The sequence below is a fragment of the Dendrobates tinctorius genome, unplaced genomic scaffold (genome assembly GCF_039654945.1).
Source record: "Dendrobates tinctorius isolate UK_male_01 unplaced genomic scaffold, ASM3965494v1 ptg000102l, whole genome shotgun sequence".
NCBI classification, from domain to species: Eukaryota; Metazoa; Chordata; class Amphibia; order Anura; family Dendrobatidae; genus Dendrobates; species Dendrobates tinctorius.
In genome coordinates this window covers 19895083-19914555 of record NW_027361770.1, presented here as the reverse complement: position 1 = coordinate 19914555, position 19473 = coordinate 19895083, and the positions used below count along the sequence as shown (strand labels likewise).

The following is a 19473-nucleotide window of genomic DNA, read 5'->3' as shown; positions in this document are numbered from 1 at the left end:
CCAGTTGGAAGAATGTCTCAACTGGGGTACCACAGGGCTCTGTCCTGGGCCCTGTATTGTTCAACATCTTAATCAATGATTTAGATGAAGGAATTGAGAATAAACTGGTTATATTTGCTGATGACACAAAGTTAGGAGGGATAGCTAATACTAGAGAAGAGAGAGAGGACTCAAAAAGATATAAATAAACTGGAGCAGTGGTCAGCATCTAACAGAATGGTTTTTTAACGGAAAAATGTAAAGTGCTACATCTGGGCAATAAAAATGAAAAAAGCATATACAGAATGGGAGGAATAGGGCTAAGCAACAGCACATGTGAAAAAGACTTGGGCATACTAATAGGTCATAAACTAAACATAAGTCAACAGTGTGATGCAGCAGCAGAAAAGGCACATACAATTCTGGGATGTATTAACAGAAGCATACAGTCTAGATCACTTTGGTCAGACCTAATAATACATCAAGAAACTGGAGCAAGTTCAGTGAAGAGCAACCAGAATGGTGACCGGTCTGCAAACCATGTCCTATGAGGAACGGTTACAGGATTTGGGAATGTTTAGCTTGGAAAAAAGACTGAGGGGAGACTTAATAGCTGTCTCTCAAGGGCTGTCACATTGTAGAAGGATCATCTTTATTCTCATTGCACAAGGAAAGACCAGAAGCAATGGGATGAAACCGGGAGGAGACACAGATTAGATATTAGAAAAAACTTCTTTACAGTGAGGGTGATCAATGAGTGGAACAGGCCGCCACGAAAGGTGGTGATTTCTCCTGCAATGGAAGTCTTCAGAGGCTGGACAGACATCTGTATGGGATGATTTATTGAATCCTGCTTTGAGCAGGGGGTTGGACCAAATGACCCAGGAGGTCCCTTCCAACTCTACCATTCTATGGTTGAAATTTTGTTGTTGACTAGCGAGCTGGTGTTGCTGTACTTAGATGAGATGTTTCACAAGCTCCTCTATGCTGCCGGACGTCTCGTGCAGGATGGCGGATTTCACCCAGGACATGTAGTCTTCAGTCTCTGCATTTTCCTGGAACGCTGCCCGCACGCAAAATACCACGTGTGAGTGGTTGACACACTTTGCTGCTTCCTCAGGTAGACACAGGAACTGTTCTGGTAGAGAATCACCTGCTGGTTTATTGTTGATAGCATAAACCTTGGCAGGGTTCATCAAAATGAACAGCTTTACTGGCATAAGGCTAAAACAAGACACAGTCCATATTTATTTTACTCATTTATGTAGCGCTATTAATTTAACAGCGCTTTGCAAACATTTTTGGCCATGATGGGGCTCACAATCTAAGGTCACTATCAGTATGTCTTTGGAATGTGGGAGGAAACCGGAGTGCCTGGAGGAAACCCACCCAAACACGGGGAGAACATAGAAACTCCTTGCAGATGTTCTCCTTGGTGGGATTTAAACCCAGGATCCCAGCACTGCAAGGCTGCAGTGCTAACCACTGAGCCACCATGCCGCCATATGAGTCAATTTCCTGCAGGGTTCACTTGCAGTTATCCCACACAGTCCTTTAGCTCCTCCGGGAGCTATGTGGGAGTTCCCCCACTACTCATAGCCAGGTATTTAACACCCGTGTGATGGTCACATGACCTTGACCTCACACAGGTCCTGTCAGGATTCTGCATGTGGAGATATGGTGGACCTCCACCCAGCCGCTCTATGGAGGTCCACTAAAACCAGCCCATAACATAGGTTCCCATTAACCCTCTCAGCACTTAGCGTGCTGGAGGCAAAAACACTCTGGTTTTACATCACTGACCGCAGTATGCGCAGTGACATGCATCTCCCTTCACATATTGTGCCAGTGACACTGTCACAGTAGGTAAAAGAAAACAAAAAATAGTTCATAAATAACATTCCCACATGTCTACTTTGCATCAGCACAATTTTTGACAAATTTTTTTTTTAGGAAGTTAGAAGGGTTAAAAGTTGACCTGCGATTTCTCATTTTTACATAAAAATTTACAAGGCCATTTTTTTAGGGACCACATCACATTTAAAGCAACTTTGATGGACCTATAAGACAGAACATACCCAAAAGTGATATCATTCTAAAAAAAACACCCCTCAGGATGCTCAAAACCACATAAAAGAAGTTTATTAACCCTTTAGGTATTTCACAGGAATTAATGGAACGTCAAATTGTTTTTTATTTTCACAAGGGCAACAGGAGAAAATGGACCCCAAAATTTGTTGTGCAATTTCTCCTGAGTACGCCGAAATCCCATTACCCCATTTATGGAGGAAAACTACTGTTTGGGCTCTCTGCAGGGCTCGGAAAGAAAGGAGTGACGTGTTGAAATGCAGGCTTTGATTAAATGGTCTGCGGGCGTCATGTCACATTTGGAGAGCCCCCTCACCTAAACAGTGAAAACAAAACAAGCGACCCCATTTTGGAAACTACACCTCAAGGATTTTATCCAGGGGTATAGTCAGCATTTTGAACCTATAGGTACAACACAGAATTTCATAATATTAGGTGGTCATATTGAAAAAGTTTATTTTTTTCACAAAAATGTTTTTGGCCTAAATTTGTAATTTTTTCAATCAATAATAGGAGAAAATGGACCCCATAATTTATTGTGCAATTTCTCCTGAGTATGCAGATAACTCATATGTGGGAGAAAACTATTTGGGCGCAACAGCAGGGCTCAGAAAAGAAGGGGTGACGTTTTGGAATGCAGACTTTAATGGAATGGTCTGCAGGTGTTATGTTATGTTTGGTAAGCCCCTGATATGCCTTAACAGTGGAACTCCCCCAAAGTGACCCCATTTTGGAAACTAGACCCTTCAAGGAATTTATCTAGACATGTGGTGAGCACCACAGGTGCTTCACATAATTTTATAACATAGATCTGTAAAAATGAAAGAAAAATATTTTTCCCACAAAAATGTTGTTTTAGTCACCATTTTTTTCATTTTCTTTTTTCTCCAATCTTTTTTAGCTCCAAAGTTTGTATTTTCACAAGGATAGCTGGATAACATGGACCCCAAAATTTGTTGTGCAATTCCTCTTGAGTACACTGATACTGCATATGCAGTTGAAAACTATCTTTGAGGCACAGTGCAAAGATCTGAAGGGAATCAGCGCCATACAGTATATGAGTTCAGATTTTGCTTGGCTGGTTTGAGGGTGCCATGCCACATTGGCAGATCACCTGAGGTGCCAGAACAACAGAATCTCCCATAAATGACCCCTCTTTACAAACTACACCTCTCTAAGAATTCATCTAGGGGTGCAGTGATCATATTCACAGAACAGGTGGGTCCCAGAATTTTCTACATTGGTCAGTGAAGAAAAAATAGTTACATTTTTAGTCCCAGATTTTACATTTTCAAAAATGGGTAAAAATGGCACCAAAATGTACCATAATTTCTGCTGAATGTAGAATATGGCGAGGTCCGAGAAGGACAAAGAGTTATTTGACTCCTGGAGAGCAGATTTTCCTAGAATAGTTTGCATACTCCATATACAGAGCCCCTAAGTGCTAGAAGAGCAGAATTCCCCTGAAACGACCCTATTTTGGAAAATTATACCCCTTTGAGAATTTAAAAGTGTGATGAATTTGACTCCATGGGTGTCTTCCAGAAACAAGCAGCAGTGGATGATACTGATTGAAATTTGCAAACTGCCATTGTAGTGCCTAGTGCATGGTAGTGCCCAGCTCATGCTTCTGGAGACACGTACTCATAAATTAGGCAGGCTCTCATTGCTACAGAAATGCCAAATGTGGATGGTAATTTGGATTATGCACACTGGGGCTCAAGTATTTGGATTTGGGAGCGCAGAATTTGCTTAACTTTTGTGGGGTGAGGAGCCATTTTACTTTTACAGAACCGTTGTACTTCCAGTAACATGGAAGCCCCCTTTATTTCCTTTAACAGATAGAGGAGCGATTCCTTGCGAAGTGGTGAATCCTTTCTACTATCCCCAACTGTTTGTCTTCTGGTAAAAAGGATGTTCTTAAATGGGAGTCTAGCAAGACCCCACAAAATTTTGTCCTTGGCTCTGGGATCAAGTTTGACTTCTCCCAGTTTATGATCCATCCTTGATTCTGCAGTGTGGAGATTGACATCTGGCAATCGGCCCTGAGCTGTTCTTTGGAATTGGCCCCTATTAGGAAGTCGTCTACATAAGGTATAACTGTGATGTCGCGATTTCTCAGATAGGCGACCACTTCTACCATTAGTTTGGTAAACACCCTGGGGGCTGAGGCTAGGCCGAAGGGAAGTCACCGAAACTGGAAGTGACGGACCTTTCCTGGAACTCTCAGGGCAAACCTCAGATATTTCTGTTAGGACTCATGAATCAGGACGTGATAGTATGCACTTTTCAAATCCAAAGTGCACATCACCATATCCTTGTCTCTTAGGGGTATTGTGAACCTAATGGACTCCAACTTGAATTTCTTGTACCTGACGTATTTGTTTAGGGGCTTGAGATTTATTATTGTCCTGGTTTCTCCTGAAGGCTTTTTATCGAGAAGAGGCTTGAGTAATGGCCTCTGCCCCTCTCCTGAGCGGGAACTGGGACTATAGCCCCAATTCTCAGGAGGTCCTGGATGTCCGACCACATTGAGGTTGAGGGAAGGTAGGGGAGGTAGACGGGCTGTGATGGTGTGATAGGCTATGTGGATATCATTTTGTGTATATTTCTATTTCACTTATTTTCATAGTGTTTTCTTGTATGTCTATAGCCTGACTATCTGTCTCTTGATGACCCCCTGTAGTTCTTTAATCCCCAAGGCTCCTTTGTTCTCCTCTGGGAGGCCGGCAACCCGCCCCAACCTGTTTGACTATCTCTGGACACAAGGAAGGGGGTGGGGAGGACAAGAGCTGGTCAAGTCAGTTCATGTGTGGGGAGCATCGTGTAAAGACTGCACTTCAGAGAGAAGGACCCATTTTATCCTCTGGTGCTAGAGTTTTGGAATCTCGTCTCCCTGGACATTTTATCCTGTTACTCCATTCTTGGACTACATTCTTGTTCTGGACTATTGTATCCTCAGTGTGGTGGACTGTTTATGGACCTTCTAATTTTGCCTGTAATAAAGGTCTTGGGATTGCTCACCCTTCCCTCGCTCTGTTGATTGTGTGGGATCGGAGAAGGACCCCGTGACACGGGCGAACTCTATCTTATAACCTTGGGAGACGTTCTGCAATACCCATGGATTTTGAGCTACTTTTTCCCAGGCTCCCAGGAATCCCCTTAGCCAACCCCCTATTCTGATGGCATCATTTTCTATGAAAGCCTGAAAAGATGGAATCTCTACCCTTCTCTCCTTTGGGGTAATTCCATCTACCCATCTTCCCTTTTCCCTTGTAGTATGACTTCTGACTAGGTCGGGGCCTACGAAAAGACTGGTATTTCTTTGGCCTCTCTTTTTATCTGAGGCTTTTTCTAGAATGCCATCTAGAATAGGCCCAAACACCTTACCCCCTGAGTAGGGGAAGGCACAAAGTTTATTCTTAGATTGGGTGTCCCCTGAACAGGTTTTTAGTCAAATAGCCCTCCTAGCTGCGTTGGATAATGACCCATTCCTGGCTGCGAATCGTACTAACTCAGCAGATGCGCCAGCCATGAAGCAGGTTGTTATGAATGGGTCACCGAGGAGAAAAAAGCAAAACAAGCTAAGTCACAGAAAACCAGAGAGGTTGGTAACTATGCAGATTGCAGATCCCTGATCCTACCACACAGCAAGCAGCAGCCGTGGAGTGTACCTACGATGTTCCTAGACGCTTTGTCACAGCCGGAGGACTAAATAAGCCTGAAGCATGAAATCGGGAAAACTAACTGCTCCAGAGCAGACCCCAAAGGAATAGATAGCCCCCACACATGTATTGACGGTGAAACAAGATGAAGGCACAAACGCAGGCAGGAAAATAGGCTGAGCAAACGATGGGGCCCAAACTAACTAGGAAGGAAAGGAAAGACACTGTCTACAACCTGCAAAAAACCCTACAAAAATAATGTCCAACACTTCTGATAGCAAAATTAACCCTGAAGTCACTAGACTTCTCCCAATATATCAGCACTCTGAAATATTCTGAGACAGAGCAAAAAGAGACCAAACTAGTAAGGGACAAAAAGCAAATTGGCAAAATACTGATAAATAAGAGTGGAAATTCAGCACAGCCCCCAGCCAGGGCTGGCTGACCACACAAAAAACTGAATAGACCAACAAAATCAAGTGTGAACATTAGCAGAAAAACTTAGCTTTAGATGACTGGAACAGAGCTGAAAACCAAGAGCTGACAAGCCAGAAGGAATCACCAGCAACTGAATAGGGCGTCGGCTGTCTTAAATCCAATCTGTGACTCCTGAGGTCCAATCGTCATCCTCATTCTCAGGTGGCAGATCACCGATCAAATCAGCCTCACTACCTCCTGTTACCACCAGAGGGAGTCTGGAAGGAGAACTCACAACTGATGAACCAGAGAATGAACTCACAACAGTACCCCCCCCTTGAGGAGGGGTCACCGAACCCTCATCCACGCCACCAGGCCGATCAGGATGGGCCCGGTGAAAAGCACGAACCAATCTATTGGCATAAATATCGGAGGCAGAGACCCAAGAATTATCCTCCTGACCATAACCCTTCCATTTGACCAAATACTGGAGTCTCCGTCTAACCAAACGAGAATCCAATATTTTCTCTACCTCATATTCCACATTGCCTTCAACCAACACAGGGTCAGGAGGTGCTGCCATAGGAACCACTGGCTCAACAAACCTCTTCAACAGAGATTTGTGAAATACATTATGGATCTTGAACGTAACTGGAAGAGCCAATCGAAACGAAACAGGATTAAAAATTTCCAAAATCTTATAAGGACCAATAAATCTTGGCTTAAATTTAGGAGATGCAACCTTCATAGTAATATTCTTAGACGACAACCAAACCATGTCACCCACTTTAAACTGGGGGACCAATGGTCCTATGCCGGTTGGAAAATCGCTGGGCCTTTTCCTGAGAGAGTGACAACTTATCCACCACTTGGTCCTATATCTGCTGCATTCTCTTAACCACAGTGTCCACACCTGGGCAGGATGAAGATTCCACTTGCCCTGAAGAGAATCGAGGATGAAACCCAAAATTACAGAAAAAGGGTGACATCAAAGTCGCAGAACTAGCTCTATTGTCCAGTGCGAATTCGGCCAAGGGCAAAAATGAGACCCAATCATCCTGATCAGCAGATATAAAACATCTCAAATAAGACTCCAAGGTCTGGTTTGTTCTCTCAGTCTGTCCATTGGTCTGGGGATGAAACGCGAAGGAGAAGGATAACTGAATTCCCAGATTGGAACAAAAGGCTTTCCAGAATCTGGAAACAAACTGGACTCCTCTGTCGGACACAATGTTCTCAGGAATCCCATGTAACCGAACCACCTGTTGTAAAAACAAGGGCACCAACTCAGCGGAAGATGGCAACTTTGGGAGTGGTACAAGATGCACCATCTTTGAAAATCTATCACAAATCACCCAGATAAGTCATTCTCTGAGAGACAGGAAGATCAGAAATAAAATCCATTGAGATATGGGTCCATGGCCTCTTGGGCACAGGCAAGGGCATCAGCAACCCACTAGAATGAGAACAGGGTTTAGACTGAGAACAAGTCCCACAGGACTGTACAAAATTACTGACGTCACGAGATAAGGCAGGCCACCAAAAGGACCGACTCACCAAATCTCTGCTACCAAAAGTACCTGGATGACCGGCCAATGCGGAGCAATGAATGACAGACATCACTCTCTTTCTCCACTGGTCAGGAACATACAATTTTCCCATAGGGCAACGCTCAGGTTTATCCTCCTGAAAATCCTCCAGGGCGCGTCTCAAATCGGGTGAAATGGCAGAAAGAACTACCCCCTCACCTAGGATGGTAGTAGGCTCGGTCACACTAACAGAATCGGCAAAGAAACTCCTAGAAAGGGCGTCTGCCTTAACATTCTTAGTGCCCGGAAGAAAAGAGACCACAAAATTAAAACGCGTGAAAAACAAGGCCCATCTAGCCTGTCTAGGATTCAAGTGTTTGGCCGACTCCAAATAAATCAAATTCTTGTGATCGGTGAGGACCACAACTTGATGTCTAGCACCCTCCAACCAATGTCTCCACTCCTCAAATGCCCACTTCATGGCCAACAATTCCCAATTCCCCACGTCATAGTTGCGTTCAGATGGGGAGAACTTTAGAGAAAAGAAGGCACAGGGATTCATCTTAGAAGTCACAGGGTCTTTTTGGGACAAAACAGCTCCTGCAGCAATCTCAGAAGCATCTATACCTCCACCTGAAATGGAAGTGAGACATCAGGTTGCCGTAAAACTGGAGCTGAAGTAAATCTCTGCTTAAGCTCCTGAAATGCTGAGATAGCCTCGGGAGACCAATTCAGCACATCAGCGCCCTTCTTGGTCAGATCAGTCAGTGGTTTGACAATACCAGAAAAATTACCTATAAATTTACGATAGAAATTAGCAAAACCCAAAAACTTCTGGAGGGCCTTCAAAGAAGTAGGCTGAACCCAATCATAAATGGCCTGTACCATGGCCGGGTCCATTTCAATAGTCGATGGAGATAAGATAAATCCCAAAAGTGAAATCCTCTGTACACCAAAGAGGCATTTCGATCCCTTAACAAACAGGGAATTCTCCCTCAAAATCCAGAACACAGTCCGGACATGTTCCACATGAGAATCCCAATCACTAGAAAAGATCAAAATATCATCCAGATAGATGATCAAAAACTTATCCACAAAGTCACGGAAAATATTCATAAAGGACTGGAAGACAGAAGGGGCATTAGTGAGCCCAAAAGGCATCACCAGGTACTCAAAATTTCCCTCCGGAGTATTAAACGCCGTCTTCCATTCATCCCCGTGCTTGATGCGAATAAGATTATACGCCCCCCTGAGGTCAAGCTTAGTAAACCAGCAGGCACTCTTAACTCTGGAGAATAAATCAGACATCAGAGGTAACGGGTACTGATATTTAACCGTCATCTTGTTAAGGGAACGATAATCAATACACAGTCTTAATGAACCATCTTTCTTGGCCACAAAAAAAACAGCACCTAAAGGTGACGGGGATGGTCTAATATGACCCTTCTCCAATGACTCCTTAATATAGGATCGCATAGCATCGTGTTCGGGTACTGATAAGTTGAAAGCCGACCCTTGGGAAATTTACACCCAGGCATCAACTGAATTGCACAGTCATAACTCCTATGAGGAGGCAAAGACGCAGACTTGCTCTCACTAAATACATCAGAAAAATCGGCCAGATAATCAGGAATATCATGAGACTGAGGAGAGGTGGAGAAAACAGGAGCGTCCCTAAGAACACACTGACAACCCCAACTCACCACAGACCCAGATTTCCAATCCAAAACTGGATTGAGTTTGCAACCAAGGAAAACCCAGAACAATAGCATCATGCAAATTATGAAGCACCAAAAATTTACAATTTTCTTGGTAGTCTGGGGCAACTCGCATTGTCACCTGGGTCCAAAACTGAGGTTTATTCTCCGCCAAAGGAGTAGCATCAATACCCCTCAAAGGAATAGGCGTCCGCAGAGGCGTCATGGAAAAACCACAGCGTTTAGCAAAGTCCAAATCCATCAGATTCAACTCTGCTCCTGAATCCACAAAAGCCTTCGTGGAAAACGTGGATAAGGAGCAGATCAGAGTAATTGCCAAAAGAAACTTAGGTTGTATACTGCCCACAGCAAATGTGTGTGCAAAACGTTTCTCTCATTTTGGGCAGACAGAAATAGTATGAGACGTCTCCACAGAAAAAACACAGCTTATTACGCCTTCTAAACTCCTGACGTTGCACCCTAGACAAAGCCCCATCACATTGCATAGGTTCAGACGTTAGTTCAAAAGGTGGCAGCGCCTCCCGTTTAGTTTTATGTTCATGTAAACGCCGATCAACTTGAATGGCTAATGACATAGAATCATCCAGACCAGAGGGAACAGGAAATCCCACCATAACATCTTTTACGGTCTCTGATAAACCCAAAAGAGAGCTGACAATGCACTATCATTCCATGTAGTAAGGACCGCCCACTTTTGGAATTTTTGACAATATAACTGCAGAATCCTGACCCTGGTTTAATGACAACAGGGTTCTCTCAGCTTGATTAACAGCATTAGGTTCATCATACAACAACCCCAAGGCTTGAAAAAATGCATCCACATTAGTCAGAATAGGATTTTCAGGTGTCAGAGAAAAAGCCCAATCCTGGGGATCGCCGCACAGCAAGGAGATGACAATTTTAACCTGCTGCACAGAGCTCCCCGATGAGTTAGGCTTCAAGGCAAGAAATAATTTACAATTATTCTTAAAATTCTGACATTTAGACCGAGTCCCAGAAAACACATCAGGAGTAGGGATCTTAGGTTCAGCAGCATGTGACTGAATGAGGTAGGTGGAAATTCCCTGCACTTCAGCAGCCAGCTGCTCCACATGATCAGACAATTGCTTAATCTCCTTTAGGAAAAAGAAAAAAAAATCCTCCTACGGCCCCAGAGAAAAAAGAGGAAAATATATATATACAAAAAAAAAATTCTGACACTTTTTTTTTTTTTTTTTTAACAACTTTTTCCTGCTTTTGATTACCCTAGAATCAGCAGTTTGGCTGGTGATTCTGTTATGAATGGGTCACCGAGGAGAGAAAAGCAAAACAAGCTAAGTCACAGAAAGCCAGAGAGGTTGGTAACTATGCAGATTGCAGATCCCTGATCCTACCACACAACTAGCAGCAGCCGTGGAGCGTACCTACGATGTTCCTAGACGTTTCGTCACAGCCAGAGGACTAATTAAGCCTGAAGCATGAAAAGGGGAAAACTAACTGCCTCAGAGCAGACCCCAAAGGAATAGATGGCCCCCACGCACGTATTGACGGTGAAACAAGATGAAGGCACAAACACAGGCAGGAAAATAGGCTGAGCAAACGATGGGTCCCAAACTAACTAGAATGGAAAGACACTGTCTGCAACCTGCAAAAAACCCTACAAAAATAATGTCCAACACTTCTGATAGCAAAATTAACCCTGAAGTCACTAGACTTCTCCCACTATATCTTTCACTCTGAAATATTCTGAGACAGAGCAAAAAGAGACCAAACTAGTAAGGGACAAAAAGCAAATTGGCAAAATACTGATAAATAAGAGTGGAAATTCAGCACAGCCCCCAGCCAGGGCTGGCTGACCACACAAAAAACTAAATAGACCAACAAAATCAAGTGTGAACATTAGCAGAAAAACTTAGCTTTAGATGACTGGAACAGCTGAAAACCAAGAGCTGACAAGCCAGAAGGAATCACCAGCAACTGAATAGGGCGTCGGCTGTCTTAAATCCAATCTGTGACTCCTGAGGTCCAATCATCATCCCCATTCTCAGGTGGCAGATCTCCACCGATCAAATCAGCCTCACTACCTCCTGTTACCACCAGAGGGAGTCTGGAAGGAGAACTCAACTGGTGAACCAGAGAATGACCTCACAATACAGGTTGCTAGCTTTAGAAGAGGCAGGGATTTAAGAATAGTGTCTCTGGGAGTCTTGGCTCTTAAATGCTCTTCCAAGTCCTCCACCCATAGGTGCACAGAGTGGGCCACTGATGTCGCGGTAATGTTGACCCTTATTATGGCTGCTTAAGTCTCCCAGGTTCTCTTCAGAAGTCTATCTGCTTTCCGATCCATAGGGTCCTTCAGGCTGGAGGAGTCCTCCAACCGGATAGAAGTCCTTTACGCCACCTTGGCCACGGGAACATCTATCTTGGGAACATCGTCCCAGGTCTTGACATCTTCAGAAGTAAAAACAAGGCAGACAGTCTGACGTCTCTTGGGATCACCAGTCTCTTTTCGACGCCTTCCCATTCCTCCAGGATCATGGAACGGATGTGGCATTCACTGGAAACACTCTACTCATCTGAGAACCCAAACCGCCGAACATTTCATCCTGAATAGAGTGGGCTTTTCGGGTTTCTTCTACTTGTATAGTATCACGCACTGCACGGAGGAGTTAATCTATGTCCTTGGATGAAAAGAGGTACCGCTTCCCCCCTTCCGGTGGGTCGATAAGGGATTCCCCCTCTTCCTGGTCAGAACCCTCTGATACCTCGTCTTCCGAGGATATGTCAGATTCCCACTGTCTCTTCCGAGAACCCTGAGGGTCCCACTACATGGTCTGGAGATATCCCAGGCCTGAAATAGAAGCCTGGACCTCCTGCCTTATTATGGATCTCATGTTGGCCATTAAGGAGGCTTGTTTCTCTCCGACAATTTTCGCCGTACAAGCCTCACAGAGGTGCTTCTGCCAGGTCTTGGGAAGCTTGGCTGTACAGATGGGGCATCTTATTTTTCCCTGATTCCTTGCTATCCTTTTTAGCAGCTGTCAAGGCAGGTGTCTCCCCCCTAGACTAGACAGAGTACATGCTATGTGTTTCTAAGTGTATGGAAGGTGTTAAAAGCTGGTAATTCTTTTGGAAGCTTACTCATGTGCCCCTGGCTTTGCTCTGAGCCAACCTCTGTTTTAGTGGGATCCTCCATCCAAACTAATGGAAACCATCCCTGTATGACAGTAGGGTAGCCTGCACAACGCAAATTACCCTATTTATAAAATGCCCTCCTAAAGAGCCGGCCTCCTGGAACACACGCTGGACTGCTGACCATGACCCAGAAGTCCTCTGGCCGGCCTATAGAAGTAACGCTGATGCGGTGTACTGATGCCGGCCACGACCCAGAAGTACAGGGAGGACGCGGCCAGAAGTGCACATGGGGATCCCCCACTGGAATGCACGCCACTCTCCACCGCGGGAAGGAAGCGGCCAGAAGTCTGCCCCAGGGGCCGCCGCATGCTGTAGGCAGCGTGTCCTGAGCCGAGAGCCCCCAGGCAGGGGGAAGCGGTACGACCCTCAGGAGCAGCGCTACACTGAGGTAGGCTGAGGGACCCTTTAGGACTGTCAGCCGCAGATCACTTGGCGGCGGGAAGGGAAAGGCTTGGGCCCCCCGTTCCTAGCCAATCTGCCCAATACAGTCAGGTATAGGAGCTCCTCTCGTCGTTCCTATCCGCCGTGGGACAGGAAAAAACACTGAAGGGTGGTAAGGGGAGGGTCCTTTTAACCTCTTGTTTCCTGCCCCAATAAGGATACGAAGGGCGTCCTTCCCATGGTGCCGTCAGGTGGTGAACTGGAAATGGCCTCTTTTTGAGGGTTTTTCGTTCAGGAAGATTTTTCTTTTTGTCGGTCACCTCCAATAATTTGTCCAGCACAGGACAAAACACGTATTCTTCTTTGAAGGGAATGGAGCATAATTTAGACTTGGACAGGATGTCTATGTTCCACATCTTTAACCATAGTGCCCTTCGGGTGGTGTTGGAGAGTACTGACGTCCTTGCAGCAATGCGAACTGACTCAGCTGAGGCGTCTCTAAGGAATCCAGTAACTTTCTGTAGGAGAGGTAATGAGACCAGAAGGTCTTCCCTAGGGGTACCGCCCCTAATATGGTCTTCCAATTGTTGCAACCAGAGAAATAGGGTTCTCGTGACGCAGGTGTTTTTAAGGAGGTTGCCGATGCTTCACAAGACTTCCTCAATAAGCTGTCCATCGTGCGGTCAAGTGGATCTTTAAGTTGAGAGGATTCCTCAAAGGGTAACTTAGTCTTCTTGGCTACCCTAGCCACCTGGATATTCACTTTGGGGATTTCAGTCCAGCACTTAGAGACGTCTTTATCTAGAGAGAAGCGATCCTTCATATCACTTGGGACATTCAGTTTCCTTTCTGGGAATTCCCATTCATCCAGGATAAAATTTTGAAGGTTGTCATGGATGGGAAAAACCAATTTCCTTCTTGATTTCAGACTACCGAACATCTCATCTTGGACTGTGCGGGATGGTTTCTCCTCTTCAACTCCCATCGTATTCCTGACTGCCAGCAGTAGTTCCTCCATATCCTCAGAGGAAAAGAATAATTCTTTATTATCCTCCGTATAACTCGGAGTAAGTTCACCTACCTCCAACCATTCTTCAGGACCTGATATTTTAGCTTCTGAGTCAGAGCTATCCTCAGGGGCATATTTCCTCTTTTGGGGTAGAGAGGGGCCAACTGAAAAGGACTGGGAGAAGGTAGCTAAGGACAACTGGATCTCCTGTTGCACCATCCCTCTCACTTCATCCATCAGGGATGACTGTTCTTCCTGGACAATTTTCTTTGTACATAGCTGACATAAAGCTCTTTTTATGGCAGGATGGAAGCTTTTAACTGCAAATGGTGCATTTGCGATTTGCAGTTTTTTTCCTTTGATTTTGGTGCAGGGTCCTTGTCTCCCTTGAAGAGAGAAGGGAAATTTCCATAAAGATGGATCCTGTACAAAAGGGGACCTACCCTAGTACCCTTACCAGGTATACTCACTGGGCCAGGGTTAGTGCTGGGCTATGCAGATGTAAGAGAAGGAACATCCATCATTAGAACCTTAGTTCTACCTTATGGAGTCTTCAGTCCGGGTCCTTTTATACAGGAACCGAGACCCAGCGCTTTGTCTCATCCAATAGGATGAGATCTATCCCCTTCTGTGATGGATCTGGCGCCTTTTCCCAGTTTGAAATTCAAATTTCTCGCCAAAATGGCGGTGTGTTCCACCATGGAACACGTGCTGGAAGTGACATCGAGCCCTCTCTCGGCAGTGTATGTCCCTTCCTATGCATGCCCAGGACTGCCGGAGAACCTGGGAGCCACCAACATGCAGGCGCGAGAGGGAGAGAGACTACGAAGCTGGCGTGCTACGGGAGGCCCCCAGCCACTCCTCACCTTTCAGCATTGCCAGCAGGTGCGAGAGGATGGTGCGATCCCACCCGGGGCAGGAGCAGCCTTGGGAGGAAGGTCCGGGACGATCGACCCAGGCTGCCCGGCTTTAAGGTAATACAAGAGAGTGTTGCTGGCTCAGCTCTCAGGAATGCACGCAAAAAACCTCTTCATCCCTTAGGGACAAGAAAACACTGGGGATAGTGGGAAGGGGAGGGCTATTTAAACCTCGTTTCCTGTCCCTAATTAGGATGGAGAGGCAACATCCTGTGTGCTGTCATGGAGGGGATTAGAGAAAATAGTTTTGTAAATTTTGGTGGAAAAATGAAAAATTGCTTGTCAATTTTTAACCCTTATAACTTCCTAACCAAAATAAAATGTTGGTTCCAAAATTGTGCTTATGTAACGTAGACATGTGGGAAATGTTACTTATAAATTATTTTGTGTGACATAACTGTGATTTAAGGGTGTGAAAATTCAATTTATTTCATTTAAACCTCAATAAATATTACTCAATTTCTATGCAACACAAATTGTACCAGAAAGAAATATGAAATAAAAAAAATATTCAAATACATGAAAAGGAAATTTTTTTATTGTGCAAAGCTAGTAAAAAAAATAAAAATTTAGTATTGACATCATATACTGTAGAATATTTTTTCAATTTTCTGAACTTGTGCAGAGTGACAGCTTTTCAGTATGTTGTTAATAATGGTATTATTTATTTATATCTTCAATTCTTTATTTTCAGGAGTACAAGCACAAACTGGCAAGAGTTTCACAAGTTCGCAAAGAACTGCGTCTGCGTATCCAAAGTCTGCCAGATCTTTCGCGTCTACCAAATGTTACAGGCAGCAGAGTCCATTTGCCATATGCTGGGGATCTATACAGTGATGATTGACAGGAAACCACAACGTCACATCTTCATGATGGCTGAACACTCTGGCTTAGAAAAAGTGAATTTTGGTAGTAATTTTGTATGACAGTGTGGTTTACCCAAGACTTTTAGGTGTAAATAATGAATTTAAAGTGTGTTCAAATGTGATTCTTATTCCGGATGTCAAATTGTTCTGTGAATATTGTTTAATAAGTCACTACTGTTCATAATCTTTGGTTGCTATTGTACAAAGTGTTTAGCTTTGTTTAGTGGAAATTATCCGTTTTCTGTATGTACATATCTGTATTTATAATTAAAATCTGTACATTATTGCTTGATCGTTACAAACAAATATACATATATTTTCTTAGTCCTGGTTATATTTATGACAAACTACCAACAGGACAAAAATAGGTTTGCATAAACCTAGATTGGTTTCATGTGGTCACACTATCAACTTAGATCTCTATCTCTAACCCCGGTGTGGGGCAATTTTTGACGCCCCAATCCACACCCTAAATTTTGACTATTTTTAATGAAACTGTCAATAGGTTTAAATGAACAGCAGTGTGACCATCGTATAGCTAGAACCCAAGAAATGTCCTTAAAATGATTCTCAATTAGGATTTGTCACATGCCTGATTTTACATGCTGACAAATCACACACTGATTTGAAAGAAAGTCGACAGAAGAAATCTGAGGCGAACTACAATGAATTTCCGCTGCAAATTTGAATATTGCAGTACAATTGATACATATACTAGTTAACCCCCTTCATTGGGGTTAATCTTCATGTACCTGCATGCTGCAACTTTTGTGCCATATTAATTACAGTCCCCCTGAAAACAAAATGAAATAGAATTCAGGTTGGTGAAGAAAACAGTACAATCGGTGCGAAAAATCATAAAATCAGCCATATGAACTATGCATTGAAGGGGTTGTCCCCTTTTAGACAATAGTCTGCCCCAGCTGCAGTTTGTTAAAAAACAATGCTGTACTCACCTTCCCCATGTCCAGAGAGTTCGACGCTGATCACAATGTCTGGCTTTGTCACGTCAACAGCACGGCAGCCAATCCTTGAGCTCAGCGGCTCTGCCAGTTAGACAGAATGCCTCTTTCAGAGCCACTAAGCTCAATGTTTGGCTGCCGTGCTGTTGACGTGACATAAGCATTGCAGCCAATGCCAGACACCAGGAGCAACGGTGGAGATCCGCCTGTGGAACAGAAAAAGTAATTACAGCACGGTTTACTCTTTTTTGACAAACTACTGCAGCGGCGGAACGTTGTCTGAAAGTGGACAACCCCTTTACCATTCATTTCAAATCAGGAAAAGGAAGAGTTGATCCGGCTGCTAATCCATGAATCCATAGTATATTTAAAATAGTAAAGTCTTTATTTCCAAGATTAAAAAATGTATTTTTCTTTTTTACAATTATAGGTGGGAAAAATAAAACAAAAACAACCACCTCAATACATGTATAGTTAAAGGGGGGGACATGGGGGGAAAAATACTAGACGCGTTTCAAATGCAAGTGAGATCTTAAACTTGGTTTTAATACCAAGTTTCTTTACATTTATTCTGGTTATTTCAAATGCATGCTTTATTTGGTTATTTGTTGTTGAGCATTTTGTGTGTGACAATAAAAAAATTCTAGAGATTTAAAAAAAAAAAGAAAACTCCAAAGTTTGGTGGGAGTCAGTATGGAAATATTAAATGCAAAAGAAGCATTATTTGTTTCAGTGGGCTTTTTTTTTCCACTTACTGTATTTTTGGTTGAAAATCACAGCATGTTCTAGGTTAGGCTTTTTTTTCTGGCAAGTTGTGGCATTTTACTCCAATAGACCTACACTTTTCTCCCCACTGTTAAATTTGTAAATATGATTTTTTTGTGACATTTGTATTGCATTTTTGACATTAAAGTGTAGGCACTAAAACATTCATTAAAAAAAACACTCCCCTCTCCCCCAGATAAGCATTTCAAAACAATAGAATCAAATATGAAAACATTGAAAATTAGTAGTTACAATTCCCATTGGTAGCGGGGTGCGGTTCAGACATTCTGATGCTGTCCGGCCTGGGAGTTTGTCTGGCCACACCTTAAGGCTAGGGGAAAACTTGATTTTATTAGCAATTCATACAATTCCTTAATTAGTTATTTAAAAAAAAATCTAATTATCTCAGTGAATGGAGAGGAGGCCAAGCATGTGTTCACTGCTTCACTCAGGACAAGCTGCAGAGCCCCAAATTTCAGAATCCCTGGGGGTCCCAGTGGTCAGACCTCTAATGATCAGTAAATTATCCCCAATCTTGTGGATAGAGGGTAACTTGATTTTTTGCTAACCCTTTTTTTCATAAAGAGAAATTACACACAGTTCTAAAAAAAAATGCACATATCTTGTTTCCTGATTAAATATTTCTCTGCACATGAATGGTGGGCACTATATTACCGGAACTGCTCATGGAGATGACCCATTTGTTTTCATGGGAGAATGTTTTGTGCATATACTAACTTCCAGTCAGTTAGTTCATGGCGCAGGGAGGGGAAGAGATGAGCTGTAAGATTACCTATTTCTCAGATATCTGCCTCCATCCTTAGAGTGCTTTCACATTGCGTTTGGCACACTTTCCAGTGGGTCTTACTTCCGAATACCCCCTTCCTAAACAGGATGCGAGCACATGCACCAAATGGGTCATACACTGTAATGGTGCTGACAAAGTGAACCTGTGCTGTATCATGCATACAGTGGCATATGAAAGTTTGTGCACCCTTGGTCAAAATTACTGTTATTGTGAGCCTAAAGATAAAGGAGACACAATTATGTTGTATTTTAGGTGATATATATTGTATTTTTTTACATTTTCAAAAATACAAAAAGGAAAATGGGCCATGCAAAAGTTTGGAGATGTGTGCTCGGATAACTTTGACCAAGGTTTCAGACCTTAGCTCGTTAGGGTTATAGCTTGTTCACCATCAATGATAGGAAAAGCCAGGTGATGCATATTTCCTAGCTTTATAAAAACCCAGCTTTCTCTAAGGCCTCATTCACACATCAGAATTTTTGATCAGTATTTCATCAGTATTTGTATGCCATAACCAGGAGTGTCTCCAAAACAAAGAACAGGAGTCAGTCTTTCAATTATATTTTTTCTAGGTAACTTTCATTCATGGCTTTGGCATACAATCACTGATGCAAAATGCTGACCAAATACTGACATGTGAATGAGCCTTAACCTAGTGCCAAAAAAACAGTTGGAAAGGATTCTTCTAAACAGCTGTCTAGCACTCTGAAAATAAAAATGGTGGAGGTCCACAAAGCAGGAGAAGGCTAGTAGAAGATAGCAAAGTGTTTTCAAGTTGCCCATTCCTCAGAAATGTAATTAAGAAATGGCAGTTAACAAGAACAGTGGAGGTCAAGATAAGGTCTTGAAGACCAAGCAAAATTTTGGAGAGAGCTGCTTGTAGGATTGCTAGAGAGGCAAATCAGAACCCCCTCTTGACTGCAAAAGTCTTTCACAAAGATTTAGCAGACTCTGGAGTTGTACATTGTTCTACTGTTCAGAGACACCTGCACAAAAATGCATTCATGAGTCATCAGAACAAAACCTCTCCTGCGTCCTCACCATAAAATTCAGCTTTAATAATATGCAAAAGAACGTATGTGTGGAGATAAAAGGGAAATATCATGTTGTTAACCATAAAGCATGGGGGTGCATCAATGCATTCAATGAAATATCAACAAAATCTTAATGCAAACACAACATCTGTAAAAACAAA

General features: G+C 43.3%; 1 protein-coding gene across 1 annotated transcript in view; it reads left to right on the top strand.

Annotated features, from left to right (window-relative positions):
* The window catches only part of RPRD1A (regulation of nuclear pre-mRNA domain containing 1A), an 84445-nt gene extending 68396 nt beyond the window's left edge, over positions 1-16049 (top strand). Inside the window, exon 7 of the mRNA XM_073587769.1 lies at positions 15572-16049. Coding sequence (XP_073443870.1) covers positions 15572-15721 — 150 coding nt within the window. The 3' untranslated portion in view covers positions 15722-16049. The remainder of the gene's footprint in view (positions 1-15571) is intronic.
* Positions 16050-19473: the final 3424 nt, after the last annotated feature.